The sequence below is a fragment of the Lithobates pipiens genome, unplaced genomic scaffold, assembly GCF_037356315.1.
Source record: "Lithobates pipiens isolate NorthernLeopardFrog02 unplaced genomic scaffold, aLitPip1_a1.2 Scaffold_16, whole genome shotgun sequence".
Lineage (NCBI taxonomy): Eukaryota > Metazoa > Chordata > Amphibia > Anura > Ranidae > Lithobates > Lithobates pipiens.
This window is the reverse complement of record NW_027507748.1, coordinates 79,469,730-79,491,227: the sequence shown is the minus strand read 5'-3', so window position 1 is coordinate 79,491,227 and position 21,498 is coordinate 79,469,730. Positions and strand designations below refer to the sequence as shown.

Here is a 21,498-nt window from a genome sequence, read left to right as displayed (position 1 = left end):
CCATGCGATCCGAGTTTGCAGATCGCACTGCGATATGCGAACTGATCTGGGGGTGTCAGTAACATTTCACTGACACTCCCAGCAGTTCGCATAGGGCAGTGTGAACTGCCGCCGGGAGGCATGCGATGCGGGAACCCGCCGCGGATTCGCGGCGTTTCCGCATCGCTCCAGTGTGAACCCAGCCTAATAAGCGATCATTTTTCTGATCGCCGTATTAGTGTCACAGGTGACGCTAGTTAGGCAGGTAGGTATTTAGGTTCGCCGCAGCTTTTTATAGCGCTAGGGACCCCCATATACTACCACATAAAGCCCCCTGATTGCCCCCTAGTTAACCCTTTCACCAGTGATCACCATATAACTGTTACAGGTGACGCTGGTTGGTTAGTTATTTTTTTATAGTTTCAGGGCACCCGCCATTTATTACCTAATAAAGGTTTAACCCCCTGATCACCCGGCAGGTGTCATTTGTGACTAATAACTGTTAGGGCAGTTAGGGTTAGCCCCCTTTAGTTCTAAGGTACCCCCCTAACCCCCCCAATAAAGGTTTAACCCCGTGATCACCCCCCGTCGCCAGTGTCACTAAGGCTGGGTTCACATTGCAGCGGTTTATGAGAACGGATGTGATTCGCACCGCACTGCAGTGCAAATCACATCCGATCTCTGTGCGATTCGAGTTCAGCTATACAGATAGTATGGCTGAATTCGTGTCGCACCCGCCGCAAACTCGCACGGGACCCTTTTTTTGGTCCGCAGCAGAATCGGATCGCATGGGTGTTCACACCATGCGATCCAAGTTTGCAGATCGCACTGCGATATGCGAACTGATCTGGGGGTGTCATTAACATTTCACTGACACTCCCAGCAGTTCGCATAGGGCAGTGTGAACTGCCGCCGGGAGGCATGCGATGCGGGAACCCGCCGCGCATTCGTGGCGTTCCCGCATCGCTCCAGTGTGAACCCAGCCTAATAAGCGATCGTTTTTCTGATCGCTGTATTAGTGTCACAGGTGACGCTAGTTAGGCAGGTAGGTATTTAGGTTCGCCGCAGCTTTTTATAGCGCCAGGGACCCCCATATACTACCGCATAAAGCCCCCTGATTGCCCCCTAGTTAACCCTTTCACCAGTGATCACCATATAACTGTTACAGGTGACGCTGGTTGGTTAGTTATTTTTTTATAGTTTCAGGGCACCCGCCATTTATTACCTAGTCTCACTAGTGTACCCCTAAATTTAGGGGTGTCTACTTTCTAAAATGGGGTCATTTGGGGGGGGGGGGTTTGTGCCATCTTGGCATTTTATGGCCTTCAAAACTGTAACGCCCTTAGAAAGCCTGAAGGCGGTGCTTGGTTTTTGGGGCCCCGTACGCGGCTAGGCTCCCAAAAAGTCCCACATATGTGGTATCCCCGTACTCAGGAGAAGCAGCAGAATTTATTTTGGGGTGTCATTTCACATATGCCCATGGCATGCGTGAGCAATATATCATTTAGTGACAACTTTGTGAAAAAAAAAAAAAGTTTGTAATTTTCCCGCAACTTGTGGCAAAATATAAAATATTCCATGGACTCAACATGCCTCTCAGCAAATAGCTTGGGGTGTCTACTTTCTAAAATGGGGTCATTTGTGGGGGTTTTGTGCCATCTTGGCATTTTATGGCCTTCAAAACTGTAATAGGTAGTGAGAAGTGAACTCAAAAAATTACGCCCTTAGAAAGCCTGAAGGCGGTGCTTGGTTTTCGGGGCCCCGTACGCGGCTAGGCTCCCAAAAAGTCCCACATATGTGGTATCCCCGTACTCAGGAGAAGCAGCAGAATTTATTTTGGGGTGTCATTTCACATATGCCCATGGCATGCATGAGCAATATATCATTTAGTGACAACTTTGTGAAAAAAAAAAAAAAAAAAAAAAAGTTTGTAATTTTCCCGCAACTTGTGGCAAAATATAAAATATTCCATGGACTCAACATGCCTCTCAGCAAATAGCTTGGGGTGTCTACTTTCTAAAATGGGGTCATTTGTGGGGGTTTTGTGCCATCTTGGCATTTTATGGCCTTCAAAACTGTAATAGGTAGTGAGGCGTGAAATCAAAAATTGACGCCCTTAGAAAGCCTGAAGGCGGTGCTTGGTTTTCGGGGCCCTGTACGCGGCTAGGCTCCCAAAAAGTCCCACATATGTGGTATCCCCGTACTCAGGAGAAGCAGCAGAATTTATTTTGGGGTGTCATTTCACATACGCCCATAGCATGTGTGAGCAATATATCATTTAGTGACAACTTTGTGTAAAAAAAAAAAAAAAATTTTTTTTTTGTCATTATTCAATCGCTTGAGGCAAAAAAATAAAATATTCAATGGGCTCAACATGCCTCTTATCAATTTCCTTAGGGGGTCTACTTTCCAAAATGGGGTCATTTGGGGGGGTTTTGTACTGCCCTGTCATTTTAGCACCTCAAGAAATGAGATAGGCAGTCGTAAACTAAAAGCTGCGTAAATTCCAGAAAACGTACCTTAGTTTGTAGATGTGACAACTTTTGCGCAAACCAATAAATATACAATTATTGACTTTTTTTTTACCAAAGACATGTGGCTGAATACATTTTGTCCTAAATGTATGACTAAAATTGAGTTTATTGGATTTTTCTAATAACAAAAAGTAGAAAATATCATTTTTTTTCAAAATTTGCGGTCTTTTTACGTTTATATCGCAAAAAATAAAAATCGCAGAGGCAATCAAATACCATCAAAAGAAAGCTCTATTTGTGGGAAGAAAAGGACGCAAATTTTGTTTGGGTACAACATTGCATGACCGCGCAATTACCAGTTAAAGCAGCGCAGTGCCAAAGTGTAAAAAGACCTCTGGTCATTTACCAGCAAAATGGTCCGGTCTGAAAGTGGTTAATGGCATCCCAGTCTTGGTCCATAGGGTTCCATATTGAGTTGGCCCACCCTTTGCAGCTATAACAGCTTCAACTCTTCTGGGAAAGCTGTCCACAAGGTTTAGGAGTGTGTCTATGGGAATGTTTGACCATTCTTCAAAAAGTGCATTTGTGAGGTCAGGCATTGATGTTGGATGAGAAGACCTGGCTCATAGTTTCCGCTCTAATTCATCCAAGGTGTTCTACCGGATTGAGGTCAGGACTTTGTGCAGGCCAGTCAAGTTCCTCCACTGCAAATTCGTCCATCCATGTCTTTATGGACCTTGCTTTGTGCACTGGTGCGCAGTCATGTTGGAACAGGAAGGTGCCATCCCCAAACTATTCCCACAAAGTTGGGAGTATAAAATTTGGCATAAACAACTTGAAAGTATGGATCCATCCTGCCTTGTATAAACAGTTCAGGCTGGTGGTGGTGGTGTAATTGTGTGGGGGATATTTTCTTGGCACACTTTAGTACTAATTGAGCATCGTTTAAATGCCAGGGACTTCCTGAGTATTGTTGCTGACCATGTCAGTCCCTTTATGACTACAGTGTACTCATCTTCTGATGGCTTCTTCCAAAAGGATAATACACCATGTCACAAAGCTCAAATCATCTCAAACTGGTGTCTTGAACATGCCAATGAGGTCACTGTACTATAATGGCCACCAGATCTCAATCCAATAGAGCACCTCTGATAGAACGGGTGATTTGCATCATGGGTGTGCAGCCAACAAATCTGCAGCAACTGCATGATGCTCTCATATCAGTATGGACCAAAATCTCTGAGGAATGTTTCCAACACATTGTTGAATCTATGCCACAAAGAATTAGGGCAGTTCTGAAGGCAAAAGGGAGTCCAACCCGGTACTAGCAAGGATTACCTACAAAAATGGCAGTTGATTGTATATATAAACAGATAAATATTAAATTAAAAAAAGGTTAAACTCTGCAAGAGAAAGAAATACAGGGGCAGGCTTCACAGTAACTGATCACTGTCATAGCCAATCAGAGGCTACCACGGCGATCAGGTGACCCAGAACCAGTAGTTCCGGCTCCCAGTCGTTAGTACAGAAACCAGGGCACCAGCTGAGACCCTGGTCTCTGTGCATAACGTGCTTCCAGCACAAAGCCAGATTATTATTATTATTATAATACAGGATTTATATAGCGCCGACAGTTTACGTACAATTACAATACTATTCAATACAGGGGGAATCAAAGAGCCCTGCTCGTTAGAGTTTATAATCTAGGAGGGAGGGTCAAGTTATACAAAAGGGTAATAGCTGTGGGGGATGAGCTAATGGAGAAAATAGTGCAGTTGTTAGATGGAAGCAGGACAGGCTTCTCTGAAGAGGACGGTTTTCAGGAATCGCCTAATAGTGGATAAATGTGGAGACAGTCTGACAGATTGTGGTAGCAAATTCCAGAGGATGGGCGAGGCTCGGCAGAAGTCCTGGAGGCAGATATGGAAGGAGGTGATGAGGGAGCTAGAGAGCAGGAGGTCTTGGGAGGAACAAAGAGGGTGATTAGGTTGGTATTTTGAGACTAGGCTAGTGATGTAGTTGGAGGTAGAGTTGCGGATGGCTTTGTAACCTATTGTTTGTATTTTTAATTTAATTTGTTGGGCGAGCAGCAGCCAATGGAGGGATTGACAGAGAGGGGTAGCTGACACTGAGAGATTTGTAAGGTGGATGAGTCTGGCAGCAGCATTCATGATGGGCTGAAGGGGGGATAGTCTATTTAAAGGTAAGCCAATGAGATGGAAGTTGCAGTAGTCAAGGTGAGTGATAACCAGGGAGGGAATCTGGTGTTTGTGGTTTCATTGGTTAGAAAGGGAAGTAGTTTAGAGATGTTGCAGAGGTTGAGGCGGCAAGCTATGGAAAGTGATTGGATGTGGGTCCAAATGAGTTCAGAGTCCAGGATAACACCTAGCACCTGGGGATGGGTGGATGGTTGTGCCATTGCTCTTGAAAGAGAAGTCAGGGAAAGAGGCACGTGGGGGAGTAAATATAAACATAAGTACTGAATACTGTCGGCAACACGTGGTTAAACAGGTGGGCTCACAGTAGCCATAATGACAGTGCCTGTTGGAGATTTGTGAAGGGAGAGATATAGTTTTGTTTAATCTTGGCTTTAGTAAATGGTCACCCAGTCTCCCAATGCTCATTTGGCAATAGTTGATCTTTTGACAATAGGTGTCAAAGCAGCAAGTGGCTGCAAGTTGTGTGCAGAGAGTTTGCAAGAAGATTTTCTAGAGGACACAGACTGACAAGGGCTTAAAGAATAAGGCTAGAGCAGTAGTGCTGAATGTGTAAGCCAGGAGGGTGAATGTAATTTGTTTATTTGATGAAAGACCAATGCTGAAAACCCCTGCAAGGGAGGCTCATTGATTTATGATTTCTGGAATTGTGTTGAACTTTGTTTTAATAAAACTGGTCAAGAAAATTTCTTACTAGGGATGGGCTGAACACCCCCCAGTTCAGATCCCACCAGAACATACCGAACAGGCAAAAAATTTGACAGAACACACGAACACCATTAAAGTCTATGGGACACGAACATGAATAATCAAATGTGTTCATTTTAAAGGCTTATATGCAGGTTATTGTGATAAAAAGTGTTTCAAGACCCGGGTCCTGCCCCAGGAGACACGTATCAATGCAAGAAAAAGTATTAAAAAATGGCGTTTTTTCGGGAGCAGTGATTTTAATAATGCTTAATGTGAAACAATAAAAGTGAAATATTCTTTAAATATAAAGTACTCACGGCTATAAGGAATTGTTGGTCCCTGCAATACAGATAAAAGTAATTGAAAAAAATGGCATGGGATCCCCCCTGCCCATTACCAGGCCTTTTGGGTCTGGTATGAATATTAAAGGGAACCCCGAACCAAAATGAAAAAAAAAAAATTGTGTGGGGGGGGACCCCCCAAATTCCATATCAGGCCCTTCAGGTCTGGTATGGATATTAAGGGGAACCCCATGCCACAATAAAAAAAAAATGGCGTGGGGTACCCTCAAAAATGCATACTAGATCCTTATCCTAGTGCGCAACCCGGCAGTCCACAGGTAAAGAGGGGGGACGAAAGAGCACCCCCCTCCTGAACCGTACCAGGCCACATGCCCTCAACATGGGGAGGGTGCTTTGGAGTAGCTCCCCAAAGCACCTTGTCCCACGTGTTGATGGGGACAAGGGCCTCATCCCCACAACCCTTGCCTGGTGGTTGTGGGGCTATGCGGGCGGGGGGCATATTTGAATCTGGAAGCCCCCTTTAACAAGGGGACCCCCAGATCCTGGCCTCTCCCCCTGTGTGAAATGGTAATGAGGTACAAATGTACCCTTACCATTTGACAAAAAAGTGTCAAAATGGTACAAAAGACAAGACAGCTTGGGACAAGTCCTTTATTAAAAAATAAAAAAAATACAAACGTCCCACAAAGTCCATTCATCTTCTTTTCTTGCTCTGCTGACAGACCGAAAAAATAAAACAAAGCCGCGACTGACCTGCTTCCATGGGAAGCACCCTCCATATGACGCGTCTTCAATTTGACAGTTCTTATATAACTGAGGGTGGGGCCACACAGTGACGTTCCCGGGTGACCTGCCCCCTCAGAGGCTTCTCCATGGCTTTCCTGGGGTGTCAGAGGGGGGCCTCTTCAGGGAAGCCTATCCCACCTCCATCTAACTGAACGTTTATCATTTCCACTTGCCCCACCCAAATATGTAGTAGAATACATACTGGCCTAAATTTATGAAGATATTCGATTTTTTTATTTTTTTTATTGGATATGTTTTATGCAGAATGTAAAAAAAAATTTTTTTCAACATTGTCAGGTTTTTTTGTTTATAGCTCAAAAAATTAAAATAAAACACAGGTGATCAAATACCACTAAAAGAAAGCTGTATTTGTAGGAAAAAGGGACATTTTATTTGTGTACAGTATTACAATTGTTAGAGTAATGCTGTGCCATATCGCAAAAAATGGCCTGATCATGAACAGAGTTAAAACTTCCAGAGGTCAAGTGTTTATTCTACACATGAAACAACTTCTGCATCATAGGTGTGTCATCTCTCCTCGGGCTAAGAAAATGTATTCCTAAAAAACAAATAAACGCTATGGGATCTACATGAGATCAATATGTAACCTAAAAGCTTGGATAAACGACTTGGCAGAAATGGTATTGTTCCACATTTTTCAGATTTTCATCTAATGTGTTCCATCATGCCCATGCACACTTTGCATTGTGAATGTTTCTGTCTTTACCATGGACATTAGCTGTTTTAAACTATAGGCCAGCAGTGGCTATTGCCCAGATACATTCATTTCAAATCAGTAGAGGGGCTAGAATTTTTTAGGTTTTTACGTTTTAGTAGATAAAAATTTGAAACTTCAATGCAGGGACCCTGGACACTCACATCTAAAGTGGTAGTAGACGCTGCCGAAACAAAAAAAAACCTTCACCCTGCAAGACATACTAGCACATTATGAAAGACTTATCGAAAAGTGAAGCCCTGCAGCGGTGCACTGAGAGGGTTTTCATTTTCTCCTGGCATTTCTTCTGGGTTTGTGGGCTCCGGTCGTTTGAATAGCTGAGCCATGTTCACTCCCATGCATATGTACAGGCGTCTAAAGAGACAGGATGTGTATGCCGCCCCTTCAGAAGTCAGAGACAGTGAATATCTACTAAATAGTACAAGTTTAAGAGATATGCCTTGAAGTTATAGATAAACTTTATTATAAGCTTACCTGTAGGTACAAGTGTCCAAGTGGTGTTCAATACCGCTTTAACCACTTGCTGATCATCCGCCCTCGTTATACGGCAGCAGGTCGGCACATTCCCACAAATCGCTATAGATATACATCGGCTCCTTTATGGAGCTGTAGCAGGGGTGCTCCCGCTGTACGGTGGGGGACCCGATGCACGTTACCGGCAGCCACAATGTCCACCGGCCAGCCGCGATCGAGAGCCAGAACGGGATCTTTCAATGTAAAAAGACAGATCCTCGTTCTGACAGGGGAGCTAGAGCGAGATCTGCTATTCCTAGTGATTAGGAACAGCTATCCTTCTTCTCCTCCAGTCAGCCCAGCCCCCATACACTTAGAAACACTCTCAGGGAACACACTTAACCGCTTGATCGCCCCCTAGTGTTAACCCCTTCTCGTCCAGTGACAGTTATACAGTAATCGGTGGCTATTTTTAACTCTGATTGCATAAATGTCAATGGTCCCAAAAAGTGTTAAAAATGTCCGATCTGTCCGCCGCAATTTTGCAGTCCCACTAAAAACCACAGATCATTGCCATTACTAGTAAAACATAATATATATATAAATGCCATAAATCTATCCCCTATTTTGTAGACTCTATAACTTTTGTGCAAACCAATCAATATACGCTTATTGGGATTTTTTTTTTACCAAAAATATGTAGAAGAATACATATTGGCCTAAACTGATGAAAATATTATTATTTTTTTTTGGGGGGGGGGATATTTATTGTAGCAAAAAGTAAAAAATATATTTTTTTTTTCAAAATTGTCATTCTTTTTTTGTTTATAGCACAAAAAAATAAAAATACAAAAACAAAGAGGTGATCAAGTACCACCAAAAGAAAGCTCTATTTGTGGGAAATAAGTGCCGTATAGTAAAAATAGCCTGGTCATTAATGTGGGGGAAAATCTTCCGGTCTGTAAGTGGTTAAAGCAATGAACTACAAAGTAACCATTACCTTCAGTGATGTCTGTTATCTAGTGATTTTTTTATTTTTTTTTACCTTACTAAAATTGTCTTTTACAAATCCAATACAAGTATAGAGGAACTGATGGGTCCTACGGTGATGAGAAATCAAAGAAACAGCATTTTGTTGTCAATGTTTCGAAAGAGCTCAGTCTATCTTTCTCAGGACTGAGCTCCATTAAAACATTGACAACTAAATGCTGTTGCTTTGGTTAATTTCCTCTGAAAGACCCATTATTGCTGCTAAACCTCTTTTTTTGTATGGCTATCCCCTTGTGGATGAGGAACTGAGCATTTATCTCACACACAGTGAAATGGTTACCCTTTGGGACTGTTTAAAGTTTTCTTTTAAAAAGCAATGTTTATAAAGTACACTAATGTCCAACCAGCACAAATAGTAATCACATATACTGTATGTTTTCCATAATCATATAAATGACAAACAATTTCTATTTTTGCATTATTGCTTTTGCCCTATTGTTTATTATCCTGTAGAAAATCGAATGGCTCATATTTATAATCCTAGCATATTCCTAAAAGAAGGTATTGAATAGCACTTGAAGTTTGCATTTTCAATAGTAAGATTAATAAGCAGCGTTTTTAGAGTAGAATTTTGCAGGTCTTGTATCTATGGCTTTTTTTTTGCAGATATTTGCAGAAGAATGTTTAGGCTGTAAAATCTCATCAACTCATTGATGTGAACTATTATACCAAAGAGGAAGAGTCAGAAAAATATGTAGAAGTTATGATGTGAAAAAATATTTATATATACATTATATTAAGATTTACTTAGTATTGGGTCTTAATGAGGGTAATGGTGCTGTTTGTAAGTAGCCTAAAATCATGTATTAACATTTGTCTAACAGGTACATATATTTTAATTTCCCCCATGCTAAATTTTAAAATACATCACTGTCACTACATTTGTTCTAATACATTTTCCACTTGCCGACCGGCTCCTGTACATATAGGTCGGCGCTTTAAAGTTGGATATCTCAGTAATGGCAACAGCTTCTGCCACTTCTATCCATCTCTTCAGGAGCCGGTCGTGCTTATGATAATGGTGGTCTCTGTTCTTTTGGTGACGGGAGAGGTGCCACCCCCCTCCCGATGCTCTCCCATACCCTCCACTGCTTACCGCAGCCGTCAGCAGAGGCGGAGGCGATCGAGACCTGTCCGTGGCCGGGTATGGAGACGAGTGAGGGGAAGATGGCCCCTCCCGTCTCCATACCATAGCAGGACGAAAGCGACGTCATAACATCACTTCCACCCATACATCTTAAAGGGCAATTTTTTCAAAGTAATTTTTCCAAATGACAATTTTTTTTTTTTTTATTGTATTTAAGTCCAAATATGTGATCTGAGGACTTTTTGGCCCCAGATCTCATATTTAAGAGGACCTGATTTTTTCTATTACAAGGGATGTTTACATTCCTTGTAATAGGAATAAAAGTGACCCCTTTTTTAAAAAAAACAGTGGAAAAATAAATAAAATAAATAAGAATTTTAAATAAATAATTTTTTTATAGCGGCCCATCCCGACGAGCTCGCAAGAAGAAGCGAACACATACTTGAGTAGCGCCCGCATATGAAAATGGTGGTCAAAACACACGTGAGGAATAAAAAAAAAACTTGGGCTAACTTTACTGTTGTCTCATTTTTTTATTAAAAAAAAGGTGTTTTTTTTTCCAAAAAAGTGCACTTGTAAGACCACTGCGCAAAAAAAAAGTTTTGCAATGACCGCCATTTTATTCTCTAGGGTGTTAGAAAAAAAATATATACTGTTTGGGGGTTCTAAGTAATTTTCTAGCAAGAAAAAAAAACTGTTTTAAAACTTGTAAACAACAAAATTAGGCTAATCCTTAACTGGTTAAAGTACGCATTCAGAAAACTGAACAAAATAACAGAAAACATATGTATAAAACATGGCACAAGTTTTTGAATTTTTTGTTTTGTTTTCTTTTTTTTTGGTTTCTTTTTATTATCTTGTGGATCATGATCTACAGAATTAACATGTTTAAACAGTTCAGAGCATTTGTTGTGTAACAGTAAATAAATTCCACACAACAAGGGTGACACAGCAAGGACAACAATACACTTTTCTTATATAGAGCAGTGGGGATTACTTACCCTAAACCCAACTGATGACAAATATTATTGGAAATCTCTTCATTCCAGAGATCAAAACATGCTGTATACCATTGGTTGTCAACTTTGAACTCAACTAAGCCACTTGAACTGCTGTTCGATATACGCACTATTAAAAAAAAATAGACATTTTATTTTTTTACTTACGTGTATGAGAAAAAAAAAATTACTATTTACTTTTTTTTTTACTGCATTTCTAGTTTCTTTGCTACTGCCTAGTTCCCCAAAAGTATATGTTTTCACTATAGTTCTTTAAAGCTCATATTTTCCTCTCTAACAGATTTGGACTGGGCTAGCAATCTGTCCATTTATAATAAAGTTACCCAACTTGACCTATGCTTTACAAAGCAGCTTTCAGGGGTATATATAGCTATGTTCGTTTTTTTCTAGATGCTGGAGAGGTAATGTGAATGTAAACCTCAACAGTGAACTTCTCTTATTTGCTCCTTTTTGATCTATTATATACAGAGGAAAGCATTGTGTGAGATCTGTTTAATAAGCGCAAACAAATACATGTTGATCCTGATAGAAATCCAATACCGTACTGTGCACCTTGCAGTGTTATCCCAGTCATTGTTATCAACCCAACCTAACTCACATTTGTGAACTGCAGAACATCTCTTGCTTATGCAATTAAAAAGTCGAGAGGGAGAGGTGCTCTGTAATCCTAACAAACTTCCCATACTAGGGTGACAATGCAGCCCTAGAACAGGAAGCATGTTACTGCCAGTAATCCGGTTAGGCCATTTATGCCGGCAGTAGCTGGCCGGTTTACCTGGGTCATGACACCAGAGGACAATTTTAGGGGTTTCCTATCATGCACCACCATGACTGGATGCAAAGTGCTGATATCATCAGGAGCCCACCTGAATGTTAATATCTGATTGTGAACTTACCACAGTTCTGAGGATGCAGCCCAGAAGAAGACAGCAATGCATATACGTATTATTCTTAGATATAGATCCACTTCACAAACGTACCTTTTTTATATATATATCTGTAAAAGTCTCTAGTGGTCAGATCTCTGCACTTTAGATCCCAGGTTTGGACACCTGCCATGGCCATTGCAAAAGGATCGCACTGAATTTGTTGGCTTTGGTGAGCAAATAAATTCATTGTGGGCAGGCACATACAAAACTTCTAAGGTGCCAACAGACATCAGATCATAGCCAGATATTCTCAGTTGAATCTGCCTATGATTGGAAGTCTCTAGATTGTTTGTTGACAATGATGGACAAGCTCAGGAATGGTGGAAGGTAGTGATGTTACAGGTTAGAAACCCTTGTTCAATAACTATTTTATCCTTATTGGATCCTCTGAGTGCGTGAATATCAGAAATGTCCCACCTGGTAAGTGGGATGGGGAAAGGGGGAGGCAGCTCAAGATCTGCTTTAAAGTGGAAGTAAACTCCCCTATCGTTTTCAGCCAAGGAAGCTGCCATTTTTGCCTCTGTTTAATCTTCAACTGCTATGGTGCTGCACATGTGATTCGTTATGACACCAGCCATTGGATGGTTTGATAGTTTGGCTGAGAGCACAGCCAATGTGCAGTTAGCATTCCCGGCATGCCTTTTTTTTTAACTGTTTAAATCAATGGGTTTACTTCCACTTTAAGGTGGGAGAAAACAGATTCCCAAAACTGTGGTCTTAGAAATCTTGGAAATATCACCCCAGGACAAAATTATGCTAATAAAGCCAGCAGATGGTTGGAATTGCAAGGGTCCTCCAAAAATCAATCATCAGATTTGAAAGCACTCACAATTAGTTTCTGTTGGAAATACATTTAGAAATTTTACTTGGAACATCAGCAACAGCAGGTGAGGTACACTGATCTTGATTGGCACCATAAAAGAATTCATCTATTGGCAATATCTTACCACAGTTCTTTTCATCTGACCCATCAGGACAATCGTGGCGCTTGTCACAGATGCTCCTTTGTGAGATGCACTCTCCGCTTTTACACTGGAATGATGTTGAATTGCAAGGAGCTGGAATAAAAAAAACATTTATGGTATATTCACATGCACACAGCCAATTTGCTGCAGGAGCTTAATTAATCAAAGTTTTACAACAGTCCCGTTTAAGAGAAGTTGATCATTAGATTGACTTCTGTCAAGTGGGAATTGCAATATACGGATTGAAATTTGCAGTTCCTGCTGAAATTATTGAATTTCCATCCATCTATGGCAAGCTTTAGTTATTGAACGTGGTCTTATGGAAGATTTTATGAACAAGATTTAGTATGGAAGAAGTATCCTCTGTTTTACTACTTTGGAAAGCTTCATTGTGCAGCCCTGACCAGCACTGCATGGGGTTTGCAGAAAAAGTCCTAGCTGCATCCAGCTCCTCCAATTATGCACACAGATCACTCCACTTATTCCTATGGCTGCTCTGTACTCATGTCAGTCCCATCCATCCTGAGGAGTGTGGCTTTAGCCATTGAATTAACCAATTAAGAACCGTGCCATAGCCAAATAATGGCTACAACGCATCTCAATAACTGTGGGAGGGCGCACTATGACATCCTCCCAGAATCTGGGGGCACGCAGCCAGGTATAGACTCACTACAAACATTTGTTGTCAATTGACAACAAATGTTTGTACGGAGTTTATACATTGATAATAAATATTTAAAGCTTACTAGGCACTCTTGTTAGCTTACTTAGAGTTTAATTATTTAATCCCCCTTTTCTAATACATTGTCTTTGCTTGGGAATTTGCTGCAGATGACAAGTCTCCAATTCCTCTAAGGCTGTCCAAAGTGTGGTTGCTTGTAAGTCCTCTTGAGCTGGGTTCCTCTTCCCTGGGAAGGTGGGGACAATCATGGAGCCTTCTGGATCATCCAACTGATTTTAAATTTTATATATATATATATATATATATATATATATATATATATATATATATATATATATATATATAGTGTGTCCTATGGCCAGAGCTTATATTTTAATTGCAACATGACATTGGAACTTTTCAAAATAAAGAATTTTATACCTATTCCTTTTTTTGATCTTGTTACATTACTGCTAAAAAATAGCCTTTGGGAAATCTTCCCATATCATCAGTTCTCATCTATGCCACATCCATGCCACTACAGTACCCATCAGTGCCACTACAGTGCCTCCCAAAAGTGTAATAAGTAGTCAATTAGATTTGAAATCTATGCCCCTAGAACACCTGATGGTTCTCCCTGCATTTTGGGACATGTATGTGGCCAGGCTGTGGAAATGTCTCACACATGTGGTATTAAGAAGTAGGCAAATCTATTTGGGGGTGTCATTTTTGGTATGTACATGCTATGTGCTAGAAATATTGTATAAATGAACAACTTTGTAAAAAAAGAAATGTTTTAATTTTCTTTCCCCATTTTCCAAAAACATGTGAAAAAAAATGACATGTTCAAAAGACTCATCATGCCTTATAGCTTAAACTTTGGGGTGTTTTCTTTCCAAAATGGGGTAATTTTTTGGGTGTTTCCATTGTCCTGGTGCTCCAGGGCCTACAAAACTGCAAGAGGTAGTCAAGAAATTAAATGTGTATTTTATGTCCCTAGGACGCCTGATGGTGCTGCTTGCATGGTGGGCCTCTGTATGTGGCCATGCTGTATAAAAGTCTCACACATGTGGTATTGTCATACTCAGGAGGAGTAGTAGAATATGTTTTTGGGTGTAATGTGTTGTATGCATATGCTGTGTGTGAGAAAACCTGTTAATATGAAAAATTTGTGAAAAAAATAGAAAAAGAATAGAAAAGTCTTCATTTTGCAAAGAATTGTGGGAAAAAATGACAACTTCAAAAAACTCACCATGTCTCTTACTAAATACCTAGGGATGTCTACTTTCCAAAAAGTTGTAATTTAAGAGGCATTTGTACTGTCCTGGCTTGTTGGGGTCTCAGGAGGCCGTCAGTACATCAGGTGTAATACATTTTCAGTAATTGGCACCATAGCTTGTAGACTCTATAACTTTCACAAACACCATATAATATATACTGATATGGGTTACTTTTTTATCAAAGATATGTAGCAGTATACATTTTGGCCAAAATGTATGAAGAAAAATTACTAATTTGCAAAATGTTATAACAGAAACTTAGAAAAAAACATTTTAACGAATTTTCGGTCTTTTTTCATTTATAGTGCAAGAAATAGAAAACAAATAAAGCTCTATTTGTGTGAAAAAAGGACAACAATTTCATATGGGTACAGTGTTGCATAACGGAGTAATTGTCATTCAAAATGTGAGAGAGCTGAAAGCTGAAAATTGGTCTAGTTAGGAAGGGGGTTTAAGTGCCCAGTGGGTAAGTGTTTTTTAATCGGGTGGCACATATGCAGCAGAGTTCAGCATGGTTTGGGACTTTTTCGTGGAAGGGTTGTGTAGGTGAAGGTTTTTGGAGGAGGGCTGACAGGAAGTATTTAGATAGCTACCTACCACTCAGGGAGATGAGGTTAAGATTTAAAGGACAACTTACCTAAAAGAAGTTGTCATTTCTATTAATTTGTAGGATAGTAATATCTTTATTTAAATACAGCAACAGGTGTTTAATGTACTTCAAAAATATCACTTCTTATTTCGCTTCTGTCTTATGTTTTGTCCTTGACATGAACTGTGAAGACTCTGAAATATTTTATATGAACAGAGTTATATCTACACCTCCCTGTACCAATAGATCATATGGGAAACGTAACCAATAAATATTCACTGTATGATATCCACACCATATTACCGTATCAGATTTATTAAATGCCCTATCTTTTAAATTTTAATAAATAATGTTATTCCACACTATGCAAATGCAAAAATAATACATCTATATTCAATTTTGGACTGACAACTAGGTAATGACCGTTGTTTCAATGAGCTTCTCTCATTTTCGTTAAACATGAGTGTCAATTTGTCGATAAGACCTTTAACAGTTGTGTTTACATCCTTTAGATCTGTGCTTTTTAATTAAACACATGCTTTGAAATGACAGATTTATTTTGATTTATGTGGTCTAAAATATGTGTTACCTGCATGTTATCTACTTGCAAATGTGTTGAAAGGGAATGTCTTATACAGACCTAAGGATTGCTTTTCACCTTCTGTCAGAATCCTTGTCTCTCTGTACAGCTGGATACAGACAATACAGATTACTACATCCTCTCTCTCAACTGAATATCTTTGCTAATTTTGATGCAGTGATTTGGCTTTCTCCTGTCTAGGAGGTAAACCAAAGCCTCAAGTCCTATGGTTGACAGCCACTTTAAGTATGTAGTAGGGTAGAGAGTCTTAACTCACTCCTAAACAACTCAAATTAAAAAGATACCAAAAATAAAGAAAAATACACCAATCAGTGCTCGGCACTGCACAGATTTAACTGAGTTTAGAAAACATACAGTAGCTAGTTGTATGTTTATATGAAGTGTAGGAGGAATGTTTAAACTTTGTATAATTGGATGTAATATTGTTTGCATGCAATGAATGAACTAAGCAGATAAACCGAAGCAGTGTATGAGTTTTGTTTAATACGAAAGTCAGTGAAATGTTCCAGTGTTAGTGCAATACATTTATTTCTTATCTTGGAGAGTAGAAACTGGTTAGAACAGTTATAACACCATCTAGAATATAACAATAGAGCTGAGATGTATTCTTTAGTTCTGTGAAGGGGAACTGAACGTACTGGATAAATTGCAGAGGTCTCAGAATAATAGGAAACATGTACAGTATACCCAACATTTTCAGGAAAGCATTGTAGTTACATGGGCTGTGTTGAATGCATTACTGTGATTTTGAGTCTTGGAAACAGTGAGAGATCTCATCTCAGCTTCAAGTTTTGAATGTGTAAGTCAAAGTAATGTTTGATTTTACCCAAATGCTAGACACTGGACCAATAAAGAGCAGTAAGTATAAGAGACAGGGACTTAGGAAAAGCAGCTCAAAAATAATGCATGAATTTGTACGGTTAGAAGGGCATTAAACACTGATGATCATACAGGAAATAAGTATGTTGACTTTTTGGAAAGCCTTTAAATACTAGTTTCCCTAAAATGAAATCCATGTGGTATTATTAAATATGAGATCATTTTTGTTTAATTTCAGTATTAGGCATAAAGTGCACACAAGTATCAGTATCAAAAAATAGAAGAGTGTAACGTTAATTGGACGCCCAACCTCTCAACAATGTTTGCCCTATTAGCCCTTGTACACACGGTCGGAGATTCCGACAACCAAATCCGTTGGAGTAATTCCGACGGATTAATACCGGAAGAGGTCCGGAAGTGATGTTGCATACACACGGTCGGACTAAGTTGTCGGAAAATCCGATTGCACATAACGTGATGACGTTATTTTGTTACGACGGGACTACGTTCAGGCTAGTAGCCAATAGCTTTGGTCTAGAAATTTGATCTGAGCATGCGTGACACTTTGTCCGTCGGAGTAGGCTACACATGATCGGAGTATGTCCGATAGGAGCATTTTGTCTGAAAATTTTACCGGCAAGTTGGAAAACTTGGTTCGTCGAATATTCCGACGGAAACAGTCCGGTGCAGACCACACACAGTCAGAATATCCGACAAAACGGTCCAATAGGAAACATTCCGTCGGAATCTCCGACCGTGTGTACAAGGGCTAACAGTTACCAGACAATGGAAGTCTTGGTCAGTCTATGCAGTTTTTGATAGGAAATATGTTCTGTGAATATATGTTGCTTGCCATCTCTTGCAGGTTAACACCTGCCACAACATGAAAAAAAGGATATCTCTAGTTTTGACAACTATAAGTGCACTAAACGTTATAGTAGGTGGTCATGGTTTAGAGTGCCACATCCCTCATTATAGACATTAAATCAATAAAAATACAGGAGGCAGAACTTTTGAGGCAACATAGACTGAATTTAAAATACAATCCTCCCCTCTTTTTGGGGGTACAATACTTTATCAAATTGGTGGGTGACAGAAAAAAAATTGTACTGTGAGGTCTAATTCTGCTCAAATGTGTGTATTTTAACTTGTTAATCTTAAAGTGGTTGTAAAGGCAAAATGTTTTTATTTTATTTTTTATTCTAATGCATTAAAAAATCTTTCTGTGTGCAGCAGCCCCCCTTAACCCCATCTTGATCCAGCAATGTTGCACAAGAGCCTTGACTGTCCAGGACTCTCCATTCTCTATGGCACAGATAGCAGTGGGCATTGTATTCTCCAGCTGCTGTCAAATAAAATGAAGTGAGACAATAAGGGGAGAAAGAGAGGGTAGGGTCGAGCCATGGCTGCGTGTCTGAATGGACACAGAGCTTGACTTGGGTGAACCAATACCAAGCTGGTTGCTGTGGGGGCACTCGGCAAGAGGGAGGGGCCAGGAGAGCCAGCAAGGGACCAAAAAAGAGGAGGATCTGGGCTGCTCTGTGCAAAACCACTGCACAGAGCAGGTAAGTATGACATGTTTGTCATTTAAAAAAAAAACAAGACATTAATATCCCTTTAAATCTTTGTAATAGAATAAAAGTGATTTTATTTTATATTCAGTCTATGGTGCCTCAAAAGTCCTGCCTTTTGAATTGTTATTGAATTAATACAAGTGCATTATGTAATCACTTTAGGGAGCTTTAACAAAACTGGAGATGGCAAAATCTGGTGCAGCTCTGCATAGGAACTGAACTGAACAAGCTAAATTTTGAAGCCGATTGACTACCATGATACCATGCACAGCTGCACCAGATTTTGCACTCTCCAGTTTTAGTAAATCAACTCCATTATCCCCCTAACCAAAAAAATAGGGTTATACAGAACACATCTAATGGCTTTACACAATTTTTTGATTTAGGGTACATTTACACAATTGCATCAATTTCAATGGCCTAAACAATGCACCAAAAAGATGTTATTTTTTTTAACAGGGCACACACAGTAGTCCATTACTGTGCATTGTGGTGTGCTGAAATGCACATCTGTTGACAAGGTGCATTGAGCTGCTATTCGGAATGAAGAGTGCTGCACCAACATGCAGTTATGCAGTGTGATGGTGTAAACCAGGCCTAAATGTCTGTACAAACAGTGGCTGGAAACAGTTGGCAGAAATGGAAGCCTTACAATTACTCCCATTAAAAACCAAAGAGAGTTAGGGGATTAATGTTGCAGTGTGTTTGTTTCTGGCCCAGGATATTTTTTTTTTAATATTGTTAACATTAAAGTTTCAAAAGATTTAAGGACCAAAATAATAATCAGATTTTGGAGATATGCTTCTTCCATGTTTAGTCTTGAAATATGGAAGAATAATGTACTAAGGCAATGTACCATAATATTAAAATTGCTTTGGTAAGGCATTTATTGCAGGATGTTCATAAGAGCCACATGAAAAAATACATCAAATAAGCGAGAAAAACAAAAACAAAAAAAACAATAAAATTAAATAAATATATTTAAGTATGGTTTAGTTTGGCCAGGAGGAAAAGAAATACAAAATAGTCTCTTTAATTTTAAACTGTAACTATCCGTTATTAAATGCAATTGTTTCTGTATAGGAATTTTACAAAAAAAAAAAAAGAAGCACAAAAAGAGAAGAAGGAGATAAGATAATTCATAAAACGTAATCAGGGTTATTTAATCATTAACTTGGAAACAAACTTTATTTTTCCCTTGAGACACAGAAGAGACTCAGTAAACAGCAGATGAGCCATACCTTTGATGTAATTAAAGGAGGCAGAGCAGGAGCAGAGCAATTCCCATCTAACAGGTTACTTGAGAAAATGTGGGCTACATTGGCACAGGAAGCTAGAGGAGACTGGATTGCAGCGTTCAGATGGAGCTAAATGCTGCCTTTGAATGAGGCAATTTGTGACTGGATGATTAGCAGTGGCCAGTTCATGGGCCGCCAGAACTGCTGTCCTTGGGTACAAACTAGGGTGCTTACATGTCCTGGATTGCCCGGGATTGTCCCTTAATTCATACTGTATTAGTGTCCCATGTCCTGGGCACCTTCATTCTGAGACAATACAGTGTCCCGAAATAAAAAAAAACAAAAAAACACCCCACCACCCTGATAAATATTACTGAACTGGATGTTAGGGCAGCCCCACCTCATGTCTAGCATCCAGTGACATTGGCTGAGCGAGGCTTACCCAGAGCTGCCCTGCACTGAGCAGCACTCGGAGTCCACCCACCTCCTCACCTTCTCCGCCTCCAGCTGCAACAGCAGAGAGAGAGAGAGCAGCCAGAGCATCTTCTGTTATCTCCTCCTCCTGAGTCCTGACTCCAGTTCCATTCTGCAGTGCTGGTAGTGACACTGCTCATAAGCCAGGATCCACAGCAGCCTGTGCCCAGTGCCAGTCCCGGGGCCGATAATTCCGGCTGCCTGCAGTGCATTGCCACTGCCAGCAGCCCGACTTCTCTCCTCCTGAGTCTCCTCCCACCCACGAGGGCCATGACCTGAGTGAGTGCCTGAGCCCTGAGGGGGCCCACCAGCCAAACCTCTAGGTTTGTACTCACTTTTCTATGAGAACATGCATGCTTGCAATTGCAATGCAATCATGTATTGCTTTTAACAGTGTTCCTTCTAGATACTGTATGTTTGTAACAATAACATTTCCTTTTTTTTTTTTTTTTTTTTTTTTTTACATATGTATTTCTGTGTGGCACCTTTAAAGTCTGGCTATCTATTCCAAATCAAGTTCTATTTAGCTGAAAATACAAATAAAGTAGCTTTCATTGACACCTCACAGAATCTTGCTTGGCGTTTTAGGAAATGCTCCAATATATACACCACACAACAATGTTTGTAATCCTTGGTATTAAATGGAAAGAAAACTCTTCAAGGTACAATTCTTGAGTGTGATAAGATGTCTGCTATAAAGCATCTTATCCCACTGAAGGACTATACCTTGAAGAGTTTGCCTACATACTATTACATTATAGCAAGGATTACAAAATTAGTTGTGTGTGTATATATAAGAGCCCTTTCACAATGGGGCGGTGCGGGCAGCAGCAGTAAAATGGCGCTATTTTTATTGGCAATTTACCGTCGTTTTAGCGGCACTATTCAGGCACTAGCGGGGCAGTTTTAACCCCCGCTAGCGGCCAAAAAATAGTTAAAACAACCCAGCGGTTCTGCAGCGATACCCATTCAGATCAATGGGAAGGAGCAGTTTAGGAGCGGTGTATAAACTTCACCGATCCAAACATGTGGCTTGCAGGGGTGGTTAACCACTGTTTGCTTTTTTTCCCAAAAATTGGCAAAAAAAGTATTAAAAACCATCTTTTTTTGGCAGGCACGGGTGTGTGTGTGTGGGGGGGGGGGGGGGTGGGGGTGTCCCTGAATGGCAGTTTGGAAATGTGGTCACCTTAGTGCAAACGGTCTGCACCGAGGGCTGGTAAGAAGCTATATTCACCTGTACCTGCTTGAATAAGCAGTTACATGTGAACAGCAGTGGTGGTTATTGATTTGTACAGGGTATCTATCTACAGTATATGGCTACAGTTGTGGCTGCTTGCACAGAATGGAGCTAATAGGAATCACTGATTCTTGCTGTTGGAGAGCCTAATGCCCCATACACATGAGCGGAATTTCCGTTGTAAAAATCTCGGATGATTTTTCCGACGGAATTCCGCTCAAGATTGGCTTGCATACACACGGTCACACAAACGTTCTCTGAACTTTCATCCATCAAGAACGCGTTGACATACAACACTACAATGAGCCAAGAAAATGAAGTTCAATGGTTCAGTCAAAT

The 21,498-nt window shown here is 40.3% G+C and overlaps 1 protein-coding gene across 1 annotated transcript in view; it reads right to left on the bottom strand.

Moving 5' to 3' along the window:
- The window catches only part of TMPRSS15 (transmembrane serine protease 15), a 619,275-nt gene that overhangs the window by 175,448 nt on the left and 422,329 nt on the right, over positions 1-21,498 (bottom strand). Inside the window, exons 17-18 of the mRNA XM_077480049.1 lie at positions 12,669-12,779; positions 10,775-10,901 (exon numbers count right to left, since the gene is read on the bottom strand). Of these exons, the coding sequence (XP_077336175.1) occupies positions 10,775-10,901; positions 12,669-12,779 (238 nt within the window). The remainder of the gene's footprint in view (positions 1-10,774; positions 10,902-12,668; positions 12,780-21,498) is intronic.